Genomic DNA, 21,714 nt, shown 5'->3' with positions numbered 1-21,714 from the left:
TGAAAACAATCAAAACATCAAAAGTTAAGGAAACTGGAAAGTAAATTATGGTTCATTCACATGAGAGTACACAGCCATGAAGAATTATTTATGAACAAGGTTTTCATGAAACAAGAAAAAGTTCACGAAAACTGTTAAGGAAAAAAAATCCCACTGGATTGTTTGATCTCAACTGTTTTGTTTGTGTGTGTGTGTGTGTGATTTTTATTTTAAATTAAAATATATATATTTTTTTCAATTATAGTTGACAGTCAATATTATTTTATATTAGTTTCAGGTATACAGCACAGTAGTTAGATATTTATGTAATTTATGAAGTGATTCCACCAATTAGTCTCGTATCCACTTGGCACTATATGTAAGTATTACAATATTGCTGATATATTCCCTGTGCTGTACTTCACATGTCTGTGACTATTCTGTAACTACCAATTTATACTTCATCCCTTCACCTTTTTCATCCAGCCTCCCAAACCTCCTCCCATCTGATAACCATCAGTTTGTTCTCTGTATCTATGAATCTGTTTCTGTTTTTGTTGCTGTCCTTTATTTTGTTCTTTAGATTCTATATATAAATGAGACATAGTATTTGTCTTTCTGTTTGACTTATTTCACTTAGCATAATAACCTCTAAATCCATCCATATTGTCACAAATACTAAGATTTCATTCTTTTTATGGCCGAGCAATACTCCATTGTATATACAAAGGGTGCCAAAAAAAAATGAATACACATTTTAAGGAAAATTGTATTACAATTGTAATATTCAATATATACCAATAACAAAGGATGAATACAAGTCACGTTTGACTTCGGTAGTTACAAGAGGTGCTCAGAGTGGTTACTATCAGCGTCCAGACACTTTTAATTACGGCAAACTACTGCTTGAGCAATGTTGACCAAAGTGTCTACTTGTATATATGTTTTTTTGGGGGGCGGGGGGCATCCCTGGTATGTACCACTTATTCTTTATCCAATCATCTATTGATGGGCATTTTGGTTGTTTCCATATCTTGGCTATTGTGAACAGTGTTGCAGTAAACATAGGGGTGCATATATCTTTTTGAATTAGTGTTTTGGATTTCTTTGGGTAAATACCCAGGAGTGGAATTGCTGGGTCATAAGGTAGTTCTATTTTTATTTTTTTGAGGAACCTCCATACTGTTTTCCATAGTAGCTGCACCAATTTGCAATCCCACTAAGTGCACAAGGATTCCCTTTTCTTCACATCCTCGCCAACACGTTTGTTGTTTTACTGATGATAGCCATTCTGACAGGTGTGAGGTGATTATCTCGTGGTGGTTTTCATTTCCATTTCTCTGATGATTAGTGATGTTGAGCATCTTTTCATGTCTATTGACCATGTCTATGTCCTCTTTGGAGAAATGTCATTTCAGGTCCTCTGCCCATTTTTTAATTGTTGGTTTTGTTGCTCTTCAGTTGAATGAGTTCTTTATAAATTTTGGATGTTAACCCCTTATCAGATGTGTCATTGATGAATATCTTCTCCCTTTCAGTAGGTTGTTTTTTTGCTTTGCTCATGGTTTCCTTTGCTGCGCAAAAACTTTCTAGTTTGATGTAATCCCAGTTGCTTATTTTTTTCTTTTGTTTCTCTTGTCCAAGAAGATACATCAGAAAAATAATATTACTAAAGAGTAATGCCCAAGGGTTTACTGCCTATATTTTCTTCTAGGAGTTTTATGGTTTTGGGTTTTACATTTAAGTCTTTAATCCATTTTGAGTTTATTCCTGTACATGGTATAAGGAAGTGGTCCAATTTCATTTTTTTTGCATGTATCTGTCCAGTTTTCCCAATACCATTTATTGAAAACACTGTCTTTACCTCATTGAATATTCTTGCCTCTTTTGTCACAGATTAAATGACGATATAGGCATGGGTTTATTTCTGGGCTCTCTGTTCTGTTCCATTGATCTACATGTCTGTTTTTATGCTACTACCATGTTGTTTTGATTACTATAGCCTTGAAGTATAGTTTGTTATCAGGTAGCACAATACATCCAATTTTGTTCTTTCTCAAGACTGCCATGGCAATTCGGGGTCTTCTATGATTCCATATAAATTTTAGGGTTATTTCTTCTAGTTCTATGAAAAATGCCATTAGTATTTTGATAGGGATTGCACTGAATCTATAGATTGCTTTGGGTAGTTTGGACATTTTAACTCTGTTAATTCTTCGTATCCATTAGCACAGTATACGCTTCCATTTGTTTGTATCTTCTTCAATTTCTTTCTTCACTGTCTTATCATTTTCTGAGTACATGTCTTTTATGTCCTTGGTTAAGTTTATTACTAAGTATTTTTTTCTTTTTATGCAGTGGTAAGTGGGATTGTTTTCTTACTTTCTCTTTCTGATAGTTCATTATTGGTATATAAAAATGCAACTGATTTCTGAATATTAATTTTGTATCATGCCACTTTACTGAATTCATTTATCAGTTCTAATAGTGTTTTGGTGGAATTTTTGGGGTTCTCTCTCTATATAGTATCATGTCATCTGCAAATGACAGTTTTACTTCTTCCTTTTCAATATGGATGACTTTTATTTGTTTTCTTGTCTGATTGCTGTGGCCAATACATCCAATACTATGTTACATAAAAGTGATGAAAGTGAACATTGTTGTCTTATTCCTGATCTTTAAGAAAATGCTTTTAGATTTTCCCCGTTGAGTATGATGTTAGCTGTGTGTCTGTCATATATTACCTTTATTATGGTCCCTCTATTCCCACTTTGCTAAGAGTTTTTATCATAAATTGTTGCTGGATTTTTTCAAATGCTTTTTCTGTATCTATTGATATGATCATATGATTTTTATCTTTCATTCTGTTTATGTGGTATATCATGCTAATTGATTTGTAGATATTAAACCAACCCTACAACCCAGGAATAAGTTTAACTCGATCATGGTGTATGATTTTTTTAATATATTACTGAATTCGGTTTGCTAATATTTTGTTGAGAATTTTTGCATCTATGTTCATCAGGGATATTAACCTATAATTTTCTTTTTTTGTAATGTGTTTATCTGGTTTTGAAATGAGAATAATGGTGGCTTCATAGAATGAGCTTGAAAGCATTCCCTCCCCTTGAATTTTTTGTTATTGTTTGAGAAGAATAGGTCTTAATTCTTCTTTGAATATTTGGTAAAATTCACCTGAGAAGTCATCCAGCCCAGGACTTTGTTTGTTGGGAGTTTTGTGATTTCTGATTCAATTTCACTAGTAGTAATCAGTCGGTTCAAGTTTTCTGTTTCTTCTTGATTCAGTATTTGACGATTGTATCTTTCTAGGAATTCATCCATTTCTTTCAGATTGTCCAATTTGTTAGCATACAGTTGCTCATACTATTTTGGTAAATTTTTTTGTATTTCTGTGGTTCTGTTTTCACTTCACCTCTTTCATTTCTGATTTTATTTATTTGGGTCTTCTCTCTTTTTTTCTTGATGAGTCTGGTTAAAGGTTTATCAATTTTGTATATCTTTTTAAAGAACTAGCTCTCAGTTTCATTGATCTTCACAGCAATCTTATAAAGTAGATGCTATTATTTTCCTTTTTGCTGAGGAAAGTATGTCGCCTATGTTACTAAAAGACACATTCCTTAGCGTAGTAGAGTCAGTATACAAACCTACATCTTGTCCTCCTTACTTTTATACTATGTAATTTCTCATAAATGCCTATATATGCCAAGTACTGTCTTAGGTGTCAAGGTAAATATGACAACAACAAAAAAGGCCCATGCCCTCATGGGAGTTATATTCTAGTAAATAAACAGATAAATGAAAAAAAAAGAAAGTAGTACAGATTATTTAAAAATTATCAGGAAGAAAATAAACAAGATTTTATCACAGAAAATTCACAGGTATGGACAGACTTAACAGTGATGAAAGAAAGCCTCTCTGAAAAATGACTTTAAAGTAAGATTTAAGGATGAGAAGGTTCCAACTATGCAAAAAAGAGAGCTACATCCAGAAGAATACTAGGTCGTTAGAAAACACAAAGACTGTGTTGTAGACTGAATTGTGTTCTCCCAAAATCTTATGTTGAAGCCATAACCCCAATGTGACTATATTTGGGGGGGGGGGGCGGTTTAAGAAGCTAATTAAGGTTAAATAAGGTCATAAGGATGGGGCCCTAATCTCATAGCACTGGTGTACACTGGTGTAAGAAAAGAGACTTCTCTCTCTCCCTAAGCACAGAGAGAAAAGGTCAGGTTAAGACACAGTGAGAAGGCACTTGTCTGCAAGTCAAGAAGAGAGGCTCACCAGAAACCAAACCTGATGGCACCTTGATATTGACTTCTAGCCTCCAGATCTGTGAGAAAATACATTTCTGTTGTTTAAGTCACTGTCTGTGGTATTTGGTTATGACAGCCCACATAAATGAAAACAAATGGGAAAGACTGAGGTATTTATAGGGACTGACAAAAACCAGTGTGCTAGAACAGAGAGCAGTGGAGATAGTAATAATGACAAAGACTTAAGCTCTTAGATGGTGGATGAACCAGAAATGAGATGATCACAAAAATAGTCCCTGCTACAGGAGTTTTAAGCTGCATGATACTGGATTTGGAAAAGTATAGTGTTGGTTTTTGTTCTTTCAGTGACTAGAATATAATATCTATATCCCACCCTGGAATGCACAAAATAGCCCCAGACAACAAAGAATTGAACCTTTCCCAAAATGTTAATAGTGCCTTATTGAGGAACAATGATTAATGGATATGTTTTGTTTACTCAGGGGACTACGAAAAACCAAGATTTAGCCTTTTTTTTTTTTTTTTTTGTAGTTTTTACACCACTAAGGATAGTTCTGAATGAATTCTGGTGAATTAATAAATAGGCATTGTGCCTCTGCGCAAGGAATGTTGTTGGATACTTTGGAGTATGCCCAAAAGAATCAGACACCACCCCATGTCTACGAGCCGTAGTAAAGGAGATCTGATACTACATTTCATCAAATTTAAGGCATCGCTAGCTATAAGATGTATCATTTTATGTACCACTCAGACGGGAATACTACCAAGTAAATTATGACATCAACTGTAAGATATATCCTAATTTCAGAGCTGTTAAAATATGAAAAAATATGCATCTTAAAAATATGAAAATATAGAGATCAATGGAATTGTATTGAGAGCACAGAAATAAACCCGTCAGTCCAAGTCAGTAGATATTTTTTTAACATACACATTTAACTTATTTATCATTGTCATTTACAGCTTTATTTTATAAAACACAGAAATACATTTTTTTCCCTGCTTTTTCTTTTCCTTTTTTCTTTTTGGTAAGGAGGGCGCAGCTCACAGTGGCCCATGTGGGGATTGAACCGGCAACCTCGGTCTTAGCTGCACCACGCTCTAGCCAAGTGAGCCACCCCCAGAAAGACATTTTTAAAAGTGCTCTATCACCGGAATTTAAACACTAGAAATATTAGTTTTGTAAGTGTAACATATAAATTACAATCCAATAATTGGAGACTTTTTTCAGTATGGTTACTATACAAATGAAATAAATGGCAAAAGGACTTAATAGCAATATTTTGTTATCTATGTATTATCAGATACTTTAGGACCTAAACAAAGATTCTGAGTATTCAGGAAAAAAAATGAAAATAAATAGCTAAAATGCAAATAGTAGGGGTCATATGGACTGCTTCATGCAGAAGGTGGTATTCAAGCCAAACCTTGAAGGATGGATAGAATTAAGAACAGAGATTGACAGAAGGAATATTTTTAGGAAGCGGGAATTCCAAGAGATAAATCATGGTAACAATAAAGTGAGGGATGGCTAAAGAGAAACATTTAAAGAGAAAACAATGTTGATAAATTATAAGGACAAGGATTAGAAAAACCTTAAATACAGCTAGGCTAAAGAGGCTGAAATTTTGTGCATATGCTTGGGGAATGGTTCTCAAATGCTTTTTTTTTCCCACCCCAATACACATTGGAGCTATAATATACATCAAAAATATGGCTCACTCTAGCAGTGATTCTCTATGGGAGATGTGAAAGGAGCAGAAGAGATTAATTCTTGTTGGAATACAATTTGAAAAAGCCATCCAAAAAATCCTAACTTCTACCTCCATCTCACCTGAGAATCACTGTTTTCCCTGTACGTGGGGAACCCCTAGAAAAATTTGAGCAGTCAAATGATTCAGGTTACATTTTAGGAAAGATAATCCAGCAGAACTGTGTAAAAATGAATGAGAATTAGAATAGAATTACGGTATTGTAAGAAACAGGGAAAATAAAAGGGAAGAAAAAGTTTAAGACACAAGATAAACTCAAACAAGAATAAATACATTCTAAAATATTGGTGGTCATTCAGGTGATGTCTAAGAGGCAACTAAGATTAGAAAAAAAATGAAGGAGTTTAGGTCTCGTAAAAGAGATGTGAACATTATCTCAAATGAGGCATTAAAGCCATAATTTAGAGAAAGCACCAAAAAGGAGGCAAGAGAGGGTATCGCAAAGCATTTTTTTTAAAGTAAACATGTATTAAAGCCTTTAATTCCTGTATTACAAATATTTTTCTTATTTCACAAATTTCATGCTGATCATCATCAGCATTAATTTTTATAAACAAAAAAGGCAAAACATGGTAATTATGGAGAACATGCTCAGGATCATATAAAGTAATTCAAAAAACAGAGCATTTCATAAATTTCCAGTCTGGTGCCACTTAGACATGGGGTGTGTGTGTGTGTGTGTGTGTGTGTGTATGTGTGTAATTGTAGTCAAAAAAACAACAGTCCATATTTCTGATAGCAGAAGAGAGTAAACGAGAAAGTATGATATAATTAAGGAGAATTAATGTTTAAATTCCTAAATGGTTTATAAACATTCAGTTACCCAGTTTGATCTATGAAAAGATCAAATTGTTTTCTCCTTAAAAAAATGTTTTTGGAGATAGTGGAAATAGTTAATTTCACTATTTTTTAAATCAGGTATTTTTAAAGTATTTTTAAAGCAAAAAGGCAATGCCATCTTTGTACATGAGAAAGCATGGTCTCAAGTCACATATGGGATAAGAAAGATAAAAATTTATAATTCTCTGGTGTTAACACTTAAATGTGTTATCGATACACCAAATGACTTTAATTAAAAGTGAAAGAAAACAAGAAATGGAAGAAGAGAATGAGGAAAATCACCAGAATGAAAAACGAGGCGAGAGGAGAAAAGAAGCAACCTAGCTGAAGAACTAGCTAACAGAGAAAAGATGGTAAAGACCATTACATTGCCCCAGAACAGATTTACTGAGCAAAGAGAATGATGCAGGCTTTTGCTAAAAGCTGGGTGTGAGGAAGACTCCTGAAAATCACATAGGTTATCTCCCTGTACTACAGGACAGGTATTTTTCTCAAAATACTTGCGAGTCAAAGGAATCTGAGAGGGAAGACACAGGCCCCCTTCCCATTAACCTGCAATCTACGCAAACGGTTGAACAAACTGAGGTGGCCGACATCAAAGTGCATGTTAACAATTTGTCAAAACATGTCCTCGTGCTGCTTCGTGACTACTGTTACCTAAGCAAATTCCTTCAAAGGAATACAAAAGTCCACGTAGTTTTCTAGATGCCATACAACACATTTATGGTGAAATTTACACATGGCAAGAAAAGTTCTGAAAAATGTGAAATACCTCAGTCTGACCTTCATGGGCACTGGTCTCATGAGTAACTCGAATAGCCTGTAATAAGAATACAAGGTATTAATAGGAAAAAAATGACTACATCCTTCTTTTTAAATGAAAACAACAATGCTAACTTTTAACATCTAAAGTGTTGTAAGAAACAACAAATTGGGGGACATTTACGAAAAGGTTCATACTAAATATTTAAGGATTTCTGAGTAACTAAATGAATTGCTGTACTTTCCAACCCACAATCTCTGAATATTTAGGAAACTGAATATCGGATTATTTGTAATTTCCAGGTGTAAGTGAGAGTCATTTAACTTGTTTGTTAGAATTAACATTTAACACTTCATTCATCTGAGACTAGAGTAAGGTAGGCATCTCACAGGTATAGACTGAAGAAGCTTAGCTTATCTGTTTCTCCAGGTTACATGCTCCTCTGCAGCTCTGGCTGTATGTATGCTTAATCATGCAGCTTCAGTCAGCAGTTTAGAAATGTGCAGCCAAAGGCATGCGTTTATCAGAAGCTAGAGATTTGAGTTTCCTGAACTTAAAAACAAATGCTCTTATAATACCCACTATTAGCAAAGATGAAGAGAAATGGGCAAAGTAGTAAATTACAGATGAAAGTACAACCTTTATGAATGGCAATTTGGCAGTAAGAATCAAAGCTTTCAAAACATGCAAACTGTTTGATCCAGCAATTCACTTCTAGAAGTTTATATATTTGCATATAACTGTACTTAAGTATATATAATTAAGGATATTTGCAAAGATTTAGCTACAATGATACACCTTATAGTATTTTTTAAACATGGAAAAAAAGAAAAAAATATTAAATTTATGACAATTTATTGGTTAAATAAAATATTATACAATGAAAAGCTATGCAGCCATTAATTGATGATGTCAAATATATACTTACTGGTATGTAATACGTTTGTGATAAGTTAAGTGAAAAAAGCAAGTTATAAAACAATATTACACTGTGATCAAATTTTTTGCTTTAAAAAATTGTGTATATACATATATATTCCCTATAAAAAATATGTGGCTACCTCTCTTTGGTGGGATTACTGATGACTTTTAGGTTATTTTATTTTTAAGTAAATAAAGATGTCTTATGAGATCTGCAGGCTTTTTAAAGAAATAACAATTTAAAATAATCAAGGTGCATTAGAATGCAAAAACAAGATAATTAAATCAACGAATTTATTGGGCAAACTCTGCGTAAGGCTTTATTCTAGTCAAATAATCTGTGCACTACACTACTTTTAATTTCAGAGAATTTACAATCTACTTAATGATGTTATTAAAAGATAAAAGCATAATATAATGTTGTATGTTAACTATAATTGAAAAATAAATTTTAAAAAAGCCTTCAAAAGAAAAAACAGGTTTCAAAAATAATAAAATATAAATATCATTCTAAGAAAATTCTATGAAATGGTGCAATCATTTAAAACTAGATTATGTAGCCTCTGTCTTTCCCACATGCAAAAATATTACACTGATAAAAGAGTTAGGTATACCATCTACCTTTAAACTTTTGTTTTTTTACCATTGGTCTTCAACCTTGCTCCAAATTCCCAGTGAAAGACACACAGGGTATTGCCAGGCATATAGTTATTATAGGGAGGGAATGGTAAGGGATGGTCAACCATAAGATATTTTATAAACTTATAAATCAAACTGCTTTTTTTCTCTCATTCAGCTCTGGATATAGAAAAGAATTGGACTCATTTATGGACATTGCAGTAATGTTACCTGAAAAGTACAAAAGGCCTTTTTTAATGGATATGACAAAATCTGTAATTGTTCAAAACTACAGGTTCAAGACAAACCCCTAAATGGGATCTACAATTCCACAAAATTTTGCCCACATATGAAACCAAGACAGAAATAAGGTACTGACATCATAGTTCTCCAGGTATCTGGCTCGTTCTTCAGGGCTCATTGACACAGACTCCTCCAGGAATTTTTTCAAGGCTGATCCAGATTCTGAGAATATTAAAAACATACAGTTGAAAAGCCTTGATATCTCAAAGAGACTGATATATGAAAATACTAGAAGCATATTACCTATTTTTCAAGTAAAACCCTTTCACTTGTAAATTAGGAATATAAGAATATTGAGGTAAACGATAGGGGCTAAGTTGTTTTTGTTTGTTAAGCCTCTATTTATCAACAATATAAACGTATGCAAGGATTAACATTTCTCCTAACAGTATATACAGACAGTGACAAAAAATGTATATACATTTTAAGAAAGGAAAAAACTGTATTAAAATTGTAATACAATGAACGACACTAGCAATCATTTGATTAACGCCATCTTTTGAGTGAACGTCATACTACATATTGCTACCGTAATTCAATTCAACTTCAAAAAGTAATACATAAATGACATCTCTTAAAATGTATGTTTTTTTTGCACCCCTGGTATATGTCCCATTATAAAAGAACGGGAAAAATACTTTATTTAGTATTTTGAAAGAAAGAACTAGAGCACCACCTAGTGCTCAATAAGTTAACTTATAACTTAAGGGGAGAAAGCAGCAGTAATGGAAAATGATTTACCAAAGTGCATCTTCTCTTTATTGTTGGCAATAGCATGGATCAGTCCAATTGTTCCGCAGGCATTGCTGATTGTTTGCTTCATGAAATACACTGATGATGTAACATCTTGTCCCTGAGATTTTATTTTTTCCTCCTCTTCTGTTCTGAATACTTCATACTATTAAAGAAAAAGTCAATAGTCTGCATATGAAAAAAATACATTAAAAAGGACTTAAACATAAAACTTGAAAAATGCTAATATCCATCTAAGGGTATTTGGTTAACATATATCTTAATGGAACACTATAAAGCATTTTTAAAAGAATAAAGTAGATTCATATATTCTGACTTAGAAATCTACCTATGATTACAGAGCGCTATTAGATCAATATATACTAATATAATTCTCATGTTTACACAAAAACTTAACAGAGGTTATCTCTGAGATAAGAGATTACTGGAGGATTTTTATTTTCTATTTTTTACATTTCTATGTTGTTAAATCACACTATAGTTTAAAACTTCACACTATATTTATAAGCATACAATATTTGTAACAAATATTCACCATTATCTATAAGTGGCTGTAAAAACAACATAGTAGAAATGATGAATGTCAGAAGTGTGGGCTCCACACCTGACTGCCTGGCTTTGCCCATATTAGCTGTGAGATTCTGGCAAGTTATTTAATGTCTCTGTGCCTCATTTGTAAAACATGGCTAAAAATAATAGAGGCTTTAAAAATGAGTGAGGAGAAGGACGAGGGGGGACAGCAAAGACATGATTTTATTCTTTTGTCTGTTGTTTTCTTATAAGTTTTAGATTCCAATAGAGTCAGCAAACTACAGCCTTCAGGTCAAATTTGGCCCACAGCCTGTTTTCAGAAATGAAGTTTTATTTTAGTAGTGTCTACAGATGTTTTCATACTAGAAGGCTGAATAGTTGTAAGGGATTCTAAGGCCCACAAAGTTGAAATTATTTACTATTTGGCCCTTTACAGAAAAAGTTTGCTGATCCCTGCCATAAAAGAAACAAATGATGTCTATGAAAACCCATAATTAAGAAACTGCTTCTAACAAATATATGTATGCTTTTAAAAATAATTTTTATGAATGTGCTTCTAAATCAAATTTTTAAGTAACATTTTCACAATAAATTCTGAACCATTGTTTCATTCATATAAGTTCAACTGGCAAAAACTGTGAAAGGTTCAATGTAGTAAGGTGTTATGTTGATATGTTTACATGGTTCTACAATTAACTTTCTTGTTGTTGTTTACTATCAATGCTCCTTGATAACAAAGCAAAATGAGATTTGATAATTTCACAAGATTTAATGCTTAGAAAAAAAATCCTAAAATGACATACAGCAAGTATAGGACAAAAGGAAAAGTGATTATGGCAGAACTAAGTGAAAACACATGGTCAGGAGACAAGAAAAATATCAGAAAGAAATAAATGTATAGCTTCTTCACCTGTGATTCATTGGCTGGTAAGCACTACTATAAAGCACACGTTTAAAACCCAAAATTGACATTATTTAAAGGGTAATAAGGTATCCATGACAGTTCTTTTGCTATTCATAATATGCTTCAGCCATTTGAAACTATGTACGTAATCAGTTCCTAAACTAGATTGCAGAAGACCAAAACACTTATCTTCTAAAACATCCACTAGATATCCTTTGAGTGACTTTAATATGTCACGAGTTGAAATGGGTATATACCAAATTCTAAGAGACATGAAAAAGTGGCACATGCCACTTTATCCTCTACTTATGTATTTATATAAGTTATACTTTCATAAACACTTATATAAATATTTCAGAATTGTGTTCTTTGTAGTAGTAGGCACAATGAGCTTTTCGGTACTACCTAATGATCCACTAAATGAAGAAGTAGTACTGATAAGGATAACGTTTATAAATACTGATGACCCACTAAAAATGATCAAATCCCATTTATTCTTTAAAAACAAAAAGGAGGTCATAAAAGTCAACACTTTGGGAAATTTCCAATTTATACAATAAACTCACATTTGTAGCTTACCAACTAAGAAAGCCTAAGCTTTCAGCAGCCGATTTTTTTTTTTTCATTTTTTTTACTGCTCCTTACAACTGGGGTCCAATAGCTGCCTATTGGCTTATTTCAGGAATTAAAAAAAGATGAAAATAACAGACTAAAAGAGGGTAAACTTAAGTGTTTGTCCTAACTCTTCCTCAAAGTTCAGAATAACCACAACCCTCACCACTAAAAGTAGTTTAATCTAACACTGGGTAATCACAAGAAATTTCTAACTCCAAATTTCTATGAGTATTACAATCAGCAAACATGAAGAAACATCCCTTCTTTAATTAATTTGTTTCGTAGCACCTTTAAGTAGAAAAGAAAAATGTCACAGTATTTTTATTTTACCTTGAACTGAGGTTAATTAGTTTGGGCACAAAAAAAATTATCCAGGAATTTCTAGGACTGAACAAAACCTAATTCTTAATTTCTGGCTCTATTTATTACTGAAATTGATGACCTGAGTATATGCCAAGTCATCAACACTTATTTCTCCCACATCTTCCCAAACATTTACTTCATTTTTTACAAGCTCTGAGTTCATCCTATTGTTTCTAAGGTTTTTTTCCCCCTCTTTTTCCGCCCTTCCCCCAACTCCAGTTCAAGCTGTTGTTTCTCAGTCTAGTTGTGTAGGACACAACTCCCTGGCCCTTGCTGGTATTATAAGCCTTGCACTCCCCGGGGCTGAGGAACTCGTTCGCTGGTTGGCTGCTCACAGCAGCTCATGGCAGCTCTCACCAGTGCTCCAACCACCTGAGCCACCAGTCGGCCCCTATTGTTTCTAAGTTTAAAAATAAAATTAGAAGGATATAGACTCATAAGCTGTATTAAAATGAACTTAAAAGTTCTGGCTCCATAATACACATACCTGCATTACATTATTGTAGAAGAAAGGATTGAAATATGGTGATTTGAATTTAAATAGAAATCTAATAATAGTTATATATATAACTTTACACATCCTAAATCTACCAATTAAACTCTATTTAATCTTAGTGTTTTCCACCCAAATTAGGTTTATTCTGAAAATGTAACCCATGTCATTAGTTACACCTAACTCCTTAAAAAAAGCAAAGATTTCTTTTTACATATGTGTATATTGAAAAAATTTACATATTTTATGTATTGAAAACTTGAATATATTCCTTATTCATACATTTTCTAAGACACATTTAAGATTATTCTAGTACTTACGTTTCTAAAGTATAAACAACAAAATGTGATTAAATGCCATACCAAAACACAGTTGAGGCAAACTAACCATATTTTATAAAAGAAGAAAACCACTCATATTTAAAAGACTAAGGGCTTTATTGTCAATTTATAAATCAAAATCTAAATATCATCTCTTTAATGAAACTAGATTTTTACGGTATTTCCACTCCCTAGAGTTCCTCTTTTTATACAAGAAGGGAGTCATTTGTTCTTAAAGAAGAACATTATTTTTAATTAACCAATAAAAAAGAATTTTCTATTTACTAGAATCTCTGTATCTTACTTAACAATACCTTTTCTGTGATAGGGAAGAGAAGTAATACTGCACACACTGGTCTTGGTACCATGCTAAGGAGTTCAGGATCCATTCCATACACATCAACAAATTGCCAGTTAGGATGTAGACCTAATTGTTTGAGAAACTGGTAAAAGGAGGGAAAAAAAACATATAGTGTTAACAGGGAAATAATCAACATGTAAGTACTGTGTATCTAATACATAAAAGAGAATGCAAGGTACAAATATTACAGATTTTCAATAAGAAAGAAGTGAAGCTAGTTTTCCATGAACAGGGTAGGAAGGAATTTATTTACATCAATTAACAAACATTTAAAATTTATTACATATTAAGCAAAATTCCTTTTTTTCAAAATTCATTATTTTGAGATTGAATATAATAAGCCAGAACTTAACCAAACACATAAAACAACTTGGCTTGATTGATATGTTAAATTAATTTCCACATTTGATTCTCAATGAGATACATCTAAGTTCTGGTAAATAAAGAATATTTTTAGTAGAAAATCAACACAGTTTGTCTTACCAAAAATGATGCCTGAGGTTTAAAGGTAGGTAGGTAGGTAGGTAGATAGATAGATACATAGATAATCACAAATTATATCAACAAGCAAAGAGTATATAAAGCCAAAAAAGTCCAAGTGACTTGTCTGAACACCAAAGAATGCTTGATGTAAGAAGTAAACTACTGGCTTTCTGGCCTCAAGTACACAATGAAACCTACTCAACTTCATTGCCTTTCTTATATTTACTATAATATAAACAACTGTAACAAAACAACTGTAACAAAAGAATAGTGGTTTTTCGAAACTCTTTACATTTCATTGGAAAATAAAATGTCAGACCCTAATCTTTTGCAGAGAGGAAAAATAAAAAAATAAAATACTAATGAGAATGGAGTCAATTTCACAATAAATTCTTAACAAATATCTGTACTGAATGAAGCTGATGATTTTTAAAAGTGCACCATCACAAAATAAATTTCAAATTATAGAAAAAAAGGAGCAGAGAAAACAAAAAAAAAAAGCAGTTAAACATTTTAGTGAAAAAATAGTCTGGACAAAATTGGTAAGTTACTTTGAAGTCAAACGTGTAAATTTACTCCATGTCAGCCAAAGCTAACAAGTATAAAAGGTACCAAGCTCCAAACGCAGCAAGTGTAGTGAGACTGGTTAGTATCAAACTGAGGACACAATGGCTAAATAGCAGATTAAATTAAATACAAAATTGAATAAATTTTAACTGAAATCATACTTTTCCTTAACTTTTGACTCATATTACCAAGCAAATGACACTCATACAAAGAAGTCCCATGAAATTAATATCTATTAAGTACATTGGCGGCATCCTCTGATTCCAGATTGTTGAGTCAGACTCTCACAGGAAGTCACCAGATGAATAAAAAGAATAAAAGCAGCTACTAATAGTACCTACTGCTGGGAAGTGGAGAAAGGATGGGGTAGACGGTCTTCAACTTTTACCTCTCACTTTTTTTAAAATCATAAAGGTGTCCTGCTTTTATAATTTAAAAAAAAAAAGCCCACCTGGGGGTTTGATGATCATATGCAAAAAGAAAGTAGAAGGAAATGTTCTAAAATACCAACAGCAGTTAGATTGGGTAGAGTGATCTCAACTTTTTGTTTTCCAGTATTTTTTAAAAGTGTTATTTTTACAATAGTTATATGTAGTTTCTAAGTTACAAATCTATAGAACTGATCTACATGTGTATTTTATTTAAACCTTTAAAACTGGGAGAAAACCCAAAATAAGTCTTAAAACTATACCACCCCAAAAAAATCTCTGCAGACAACTCACAAAGGAAAGCATTCTATATATAGATGTGCAAAGCCATCTCTACACAATTAGAAGAATCCTGTTTGCACAAAAAAGAATAAAGGGACTTATAACGCGTAATACCAGTCATCTGGCTTTTCTAAACACCTGGTAATAAAATAACAAGAAAATTCTGACTGACTAGCTCACTAAATTATCACAATGTCTTTAAAATTTTGGCCAATCAAGAAAAATAATTAGTAAAGTAGAATATGTGCCTCCGAAAGATCCTTGGCCAACTTATCCTTTTTATTCAATGGCCCAATGATAAATTTTCCACCAAACAAAGAAAAAATTATTTGTAAATACTTAAGAGTAGCATGTATTAGAAACCGTGTGAGGAGTTTTAATGTACTTCTTGATGACAAGTGGGAAGATAGGTTTTATTATATCCATCACCAGTGAGAAAATCAAGTCCAGGGGTTATGTGATTTTTCAAGGTCACAGAGCCAGAACCCACATGCAAAGTTCTGGATGCTCTAGTACCTATCTACTTTTCCAGCCTCACCTCTCACTGCTTGAAGTATCTTTTCTGTACCTTGTTCTCTAACTTTAGCCACAATGAACTAACTTTTCGAGTTCTCAAAGGGTCTATAACCAGCTCTTCTCTCCAGGTTTTTAGCTACACACTGGAGTTCTCGATCTGAAAAACTGTTATTCTCTGCCCTTAATTTATAATGAATTCCTCATTCTTTAGGTGACAGTCAAATAACAAAAATTCTGACTTTATAAATTAAAAAAAGAAAATCCATTTTCTTGTTAATTTTGTTCTAAAACCACTTTCTCTGTTTTTTAACGGCCTGAGCAGTAGTAACAAGGCCTAGTTGCTGCCTTGTTACTACTTTATTAATGATCTGGGTTAAGACAGAAATTATACTTATTTAGTAATTGTTTGATATTGTAACTATTAAAAGTATACTAGTAGTAACTGCTAGATGCAGAACTAGGAGAATAACTAATACTTAAATGAGAAAATGGTTTTTAAAGACTGGAAACCAGCAAAATGAATTTTAATAGAGATTTAGTGAAAAATAAACAAAATGAAATTATTTTAGTACAGAATAGGGAAATATGAAAACATCTAACGTGGGGATTAAGGAAAAAGGACGTTCACTTCCCTGCAGGCTCAATGGACTGACTACACAATTGTCAACAAAAGTGATGCAGCACTGGTCTGCTTTAAAGGAAGTATTACCCAGAATATTGTACTCACCCACTACATTCAACACACATTTTCCGAGTGGATTATGAAATCATCTCTGGGAGGACTACTTTATGAAGAACAATGATAAACAGAAGCAAACTCAAGGAAGGAGATCAGGAAGGAGAAGGTTTAGGAAGATGTCACAGCGGGACAATCTGTTCAGAGACCATTTAAATTATTATGATCCCATCGCCAGATATTCTTAGGAATATCATGGAAGAGCCATTAGATTTACTCTGTATGGTTTCAAAGGGAAGACGGATGAGCAACTGGAAGAAGTTACAGGAAAGCAGATTTGCTTTCAGCAGAAATATAAATGTAATTCTTCTAACCATATTGCATATTATTCTCATTATTAAAATAAAAAAATTAAACCACTTTATGAGGTAGAATACTGCTCATTGAAATTTTCAAGTACAAGATTCATGACCACATTAAAGATAATTTTGAGAAAGACTTTCTGGAGCAGGAAAACAGTTATATGAGATTTATTCATTCTTCCATTCAATAACTATTTGTTGAGAGCACGCTATGGGCCAGGCACCATAGTTCAGACATGTCCTTGCCCACATACAACTTACGCTGTAGTGGTAGGGTACACACAATAAACAAGTAAACACCTGAGATCATTTCACAACCTGGTAAGTATTATGAAGAAAATAAAACAAGACCTGATGTCAGTGCAGGTTCCAGGGGTGGGGAGGAACTCTAGCTGCATAATCAAAGAAAGACTAACTGAGGTGACTTGAAGTTAAGCCACAAATGACAAGAAAGAACCAGCCGTGAAACAACCCGGATCACAATGATTCTTAACAAAAAATGGGCAAGCACAAAGCCTCTGAAGCAGGAACAGGTTTGGCGTTCCAAGACTGCAGCTCGGCATGAGAGGGATGGAAGCGGACAGCACCTCCTCATCAATTTTTTGAATTGTATTCGAATTTTTTAAATTGTATTGAGTTTGAATTGTATTCGAAGGACAAGCAGTGGAAGATGATTTTGAGTGTTTTAAGCAGGGAGACATAAGATGTGATTTGCATTTTAATAAAACCACTTCGGGTGTACATGGAGAACAGATGTTGGGGAGGAAAAGGGAGAAGCAGAAAAACTAGTTAGGAAGCGACTGAAGTTGTCCAAACTAAGGAAGGATGGTGGCGTGGGTTGTAGTAATAGAAATGGGGAGAATGGCCAGATTTGGAACAGAATTTGAAAGAAAAGTCTATAACAGTGGCAGATCAATTGGATCTTAGAAGTTAGGGGAAAAGAATATTTTTAAAAGCTAACATTCACAGAGTGCATGCTTTGCTCTAGAAATTGTTCTACATACTTTATATGTAGTCATTTATTTAAGCCTTACAACAATTTTACAAGATCATGAGAGATTATAAGAAACTAAGAAACGGAGGTACAGAGAGTTTAGGCAACTGCCCATAGTCTTAGAGCAGAGATACTAATCCAAGAAATCAAATCAATACAGTACAGCCTTTCCAAAGTAGCACAGTTGTAAAGAAGAACCAATGCCACTGACGGGCATTCAATAAATGGCAGCGCTTGGAAGACTGGAGAAGAAACACCTTTGGAGGAGAGGTGGGAGGATAAAATCTAGATTACTTTTCCAGCCATGTTAAGTTTGAGGTATCTACAAGACATCCAATTGGTGATAACAAAGACGTAGTTGAATATACAGATTTCCACTTTGGTGGAGAAGTCAGAGCTTAGAGGAATATGGGATCAATTATGTGACAATTGATAGAATTAACGCTATACAACAGAAAACATCACTAGAGAGAGAATGTACATAGAAAAGATTAGCAGTCTAGGCGTTACTACTGAGGAACTCCTTAGAAGATGAAAGGGAGAAGAGATCCAGCAAAGGTGAATCTGAGAAGCAGTCAGAGAAAAAGGGGGAAAACCAGAATTATCACTGAAGCCAAGCAAAGATGTTTCAAGAAGGATGGGGTGGGCTACTCTACCAAATGTTGCTGAGCGGTCAAGAAATACAATAACAGAAAGTGACCAAAGGATCTGGCAAAGCTATGACTAGTAATCTTGACAAAAGCAGTTACTATGAAATGGTGAGGATAGAAGCAAGCTAGATATAAGTGAATACAGAAAAAAAAAACAGAGATGAGAAAGCAGCAACAGTTCCTGTGGACAATTAGTTGTGAACAACTCACAAAGAAAGAAAACAGAATGAGACAGTAGTAGCTAGAGGAGAACAGAGTAACAGGCTGTTTTTCTTACAATGAGATCCACTAACTGGAGAATTTTTGTATGTTTATGGCAATAATCCAGCAGATGATCTCTAATTCATTTTCCAACTCTAAATATCTAAGCTAAATACAATAGTTACGTTAAATTTATTTTCCTTTGGACATTATACATTATGCTAGAAAATATTTCGCCTCTTCAGTAAAATCAATTAGGAATACTTCTAGGGGAATTCCATATCCTTTCGGGAATTCCAAAAATTAACTGGTTCTAAAATACAACAATATTTAAAAATATACATAATGTGGCTGTGCTATGCTCAAAGCACAAAACATATTCAGGATGAAAATCTAATATCGTCATAAAAAGAAATGTTATGATTGCCCATATCAGAAACTGTACTTTTTTAAAAGTTATAATTTTTGATGCTTAATTATATGTTACTTTCAATCAGCTACAAGCTCCTACTACCCCTTTAAAAATATTGTAAATAAAAGAGCTTAATATTTTTAAATAAAATTTTTCTATCACTTCACTGATTTTTATTCTAGGTAAGTCCTACCTGTAGCATGACAAAATATCCTTAGAAGAGACTGACAGCATATTAACCAACAAAAGAAATCATTGCTTTCCACATCTACTGAGTCACATGGTTACTATTTAATGTCTAGCAATTAACAATGATCTGCATACAGTAGACATGTGTTGATCATTGTTATACAAAGTAGGCATCAGAGCAAAAACAGTATTTGCTCAAACTGAAAGTACAACACATGCAGCTACCAAATTGTAAGACTGTGAAGACAAGTAAAAGGCCTACTATTCATTAATTTGAGGAAATAAGAGATGGTGGGGATGGATACTGTTGTTAGGGTTTATCTGTGCCTTAATTCTCCAAATTCTAAGTCAGTTAATTAAATTTCTATTCATTTTCTTTTCTTGGTTCTAACACATTGAGAATTAAGAAACAACCACAAAAATTTTCATTAAAATTAATCACTTCCTAGATACTTGCCCATTCTCCCACTAAAAGTACATCACTTCTTTTATAAATTATTTTAAAACTGAACCACAACAAAGCATGCCAGAAATAGTATACAATCATATACTAATAACATCTCTTCGCTGTTTATGGCACCTCAGAATGGCCTCCTGTTACCATCCAACCTGTTGTTTTCCCTGATGGTCTCCATCACAATACCCTGTTAATTTTTTTTCATTACACCTGTAACAATTGCTAATTATTTGTTTGCTTACTTGTTTATTGTTTGTCTCTTCCCAATGGACTGAAAAGCAGAAAAGCATAAATGTTTTAATCCCAAAATGTAACCACTTTCTGCTCAGATAGTTGATATTAAAAATGATGCCCCAAAATATTATTTAATTAATGTGAATTTTTTCAAGTTCATCAAGATTACCTAGGAACAAGATCCAATAATAGCTGAATCACAGAACATAATTTTCTAGTAATATATCTTATTAAAACAAGTATCATCTAAAAATAGTTTTGTTCTTTAGTCTGTTAAGATAGTTAATTATATTGATTGATTTTTGAATGGTATACCAACTTTACAATACCAGGAAACACTCTTCTTGGTCATGACATGTTATCGTTTTTATATACTCCTACATTGTCTTTGCTAATATTTTGTTGAGGGTATTTCCATCTATGTTCATGAGGGATGTTGGTCTTCAGTTTTTGTTATCATGGTTTGTCTGGTAATGCTGACCATAAAATGGGTTGAGAAGTGTCCCCCCTCTTCTACGTTTATGTATAACTGATATTATTTCTTCCTTAAATGATCATCTCAAAAGATGCAGAAAAGTCATTTGAGAAAATTCAACATTGATACATGATGAAAACTCTTATCAAACTAGGAAAAGAAAGGAACTTTCTTAGCCTTATAAAAAGCATCTACCAAAACCCTACAACTAACATCTCTAATGAGGAAAGATCAAATGTTTTCCCTCTAACATCTGGAAATCTCCATGCCATTCAATGTTGCATTGAAGGTCCTAACCCGTGCAAAGAAAAAAAGAAAGAAAGAAAATGCATACAAACTGAAAAGAAATAAAACAGTCTATTCACAGAGGATATGATTGTCTATATAGAAAATCCCAAGCATCTAAAAAAAAAGCCATTATAATAGGTAAATTCAACAAGCAGCAGGATACAAAGTCAACATATAAAAATCAGTATTTCTATATATAGCAATGGACAATTAGAAATTAAGACTTTAAAATTGTTATCATTTACAATAGCCTCCCAAATCACTACTTAGGTATAAATCTAACAAAATATGTGCAAGATCTACACACTGAAACAAAACACTGTTGAAACAAATCAAAGCAAATGATGAGATGTACCATCTTCATGGCTTGCAAGACTCAGTATTGTTAAGATGCTAATTTTCCCCAAAATGAAGCTGTCAAGTTATGCACACATTCACCATCAAAGTCAAATAGGACGTTTTGTAGAAATTGCCAAGCTGATTCTAAAATTTACATAGAAAGGTAAAGTAACTAAAATAGCCTAAACAATTTTGAAAAATAAGAACAAAGTTGGAGGATACATACTATTTAATTTCAAGACTTACTATAAAACTACAGTAATCAAAACTGTGTGGTACTGATGAAAGAACAGATACATAGATCAACGAAACCGAACATTCTCCAGATAT

At 33.1% G+C, this 21,714-nt stretch overlaps 1 protein-coding gene across 2 annotated transcripts in view; it reads right to left on the bottom strand.

Moving 5' to 3' along the window:
• The window catches only part of UCHL3 (ubiquitin C-terminal hydrolase L3), a 45,728-nt gene that overhangs the window by 22,281 nt on the left and 1,733 nt on the right, over window positions 1-21,714 (bottom strand). For both annotated transcript variants that reach the window (XM_033103907.1, XM_033103906.1), the window contains exons 3-6: window positions 13,785-13,913; window positions 10,233-10,389; window positions 9,568-9,653; window positions 7,659-7,706 (exon numbers count right to left, since the gene is read on the bottom strand). In XM_033103907.1, the coding sequence (XP_032959798.1) occupies window positions 7,659-7,706; window positions 9,568-9,653; window positions 10,233-10,389; window positions 13,785-13,913 (420 nt within the window). The remainder of the gene's footprint in view (window positions 1-7,658; window positions 7,707-9,567; window positions 9,654-10,232; window positions 10,390-13,784; window positions 13,914-21,714) is intronic.

This window comes from Rhinolophus ferrumequinum, chromosome 4, assembly GCF_004115265.2.
Source record: "Rhinolophus ferrumequinum isolate MPI-CBG mRhiFer1 chromosome 4, mRhiFer1_v1.p, whole genome shotgun sequence".
Lineage (NCBI taxonomy): Eukaryota > Metazoa > Chordata > Mammalia > Chiroptera > Rhinolophidae > Rhinolophus > Rhinolophus ferrumequinum.
The sequence above is the reverse complement of the archived record's forward strand: the minus strand, read 5'-3'. Positions and strand labels throughout refer to the sequence as shown.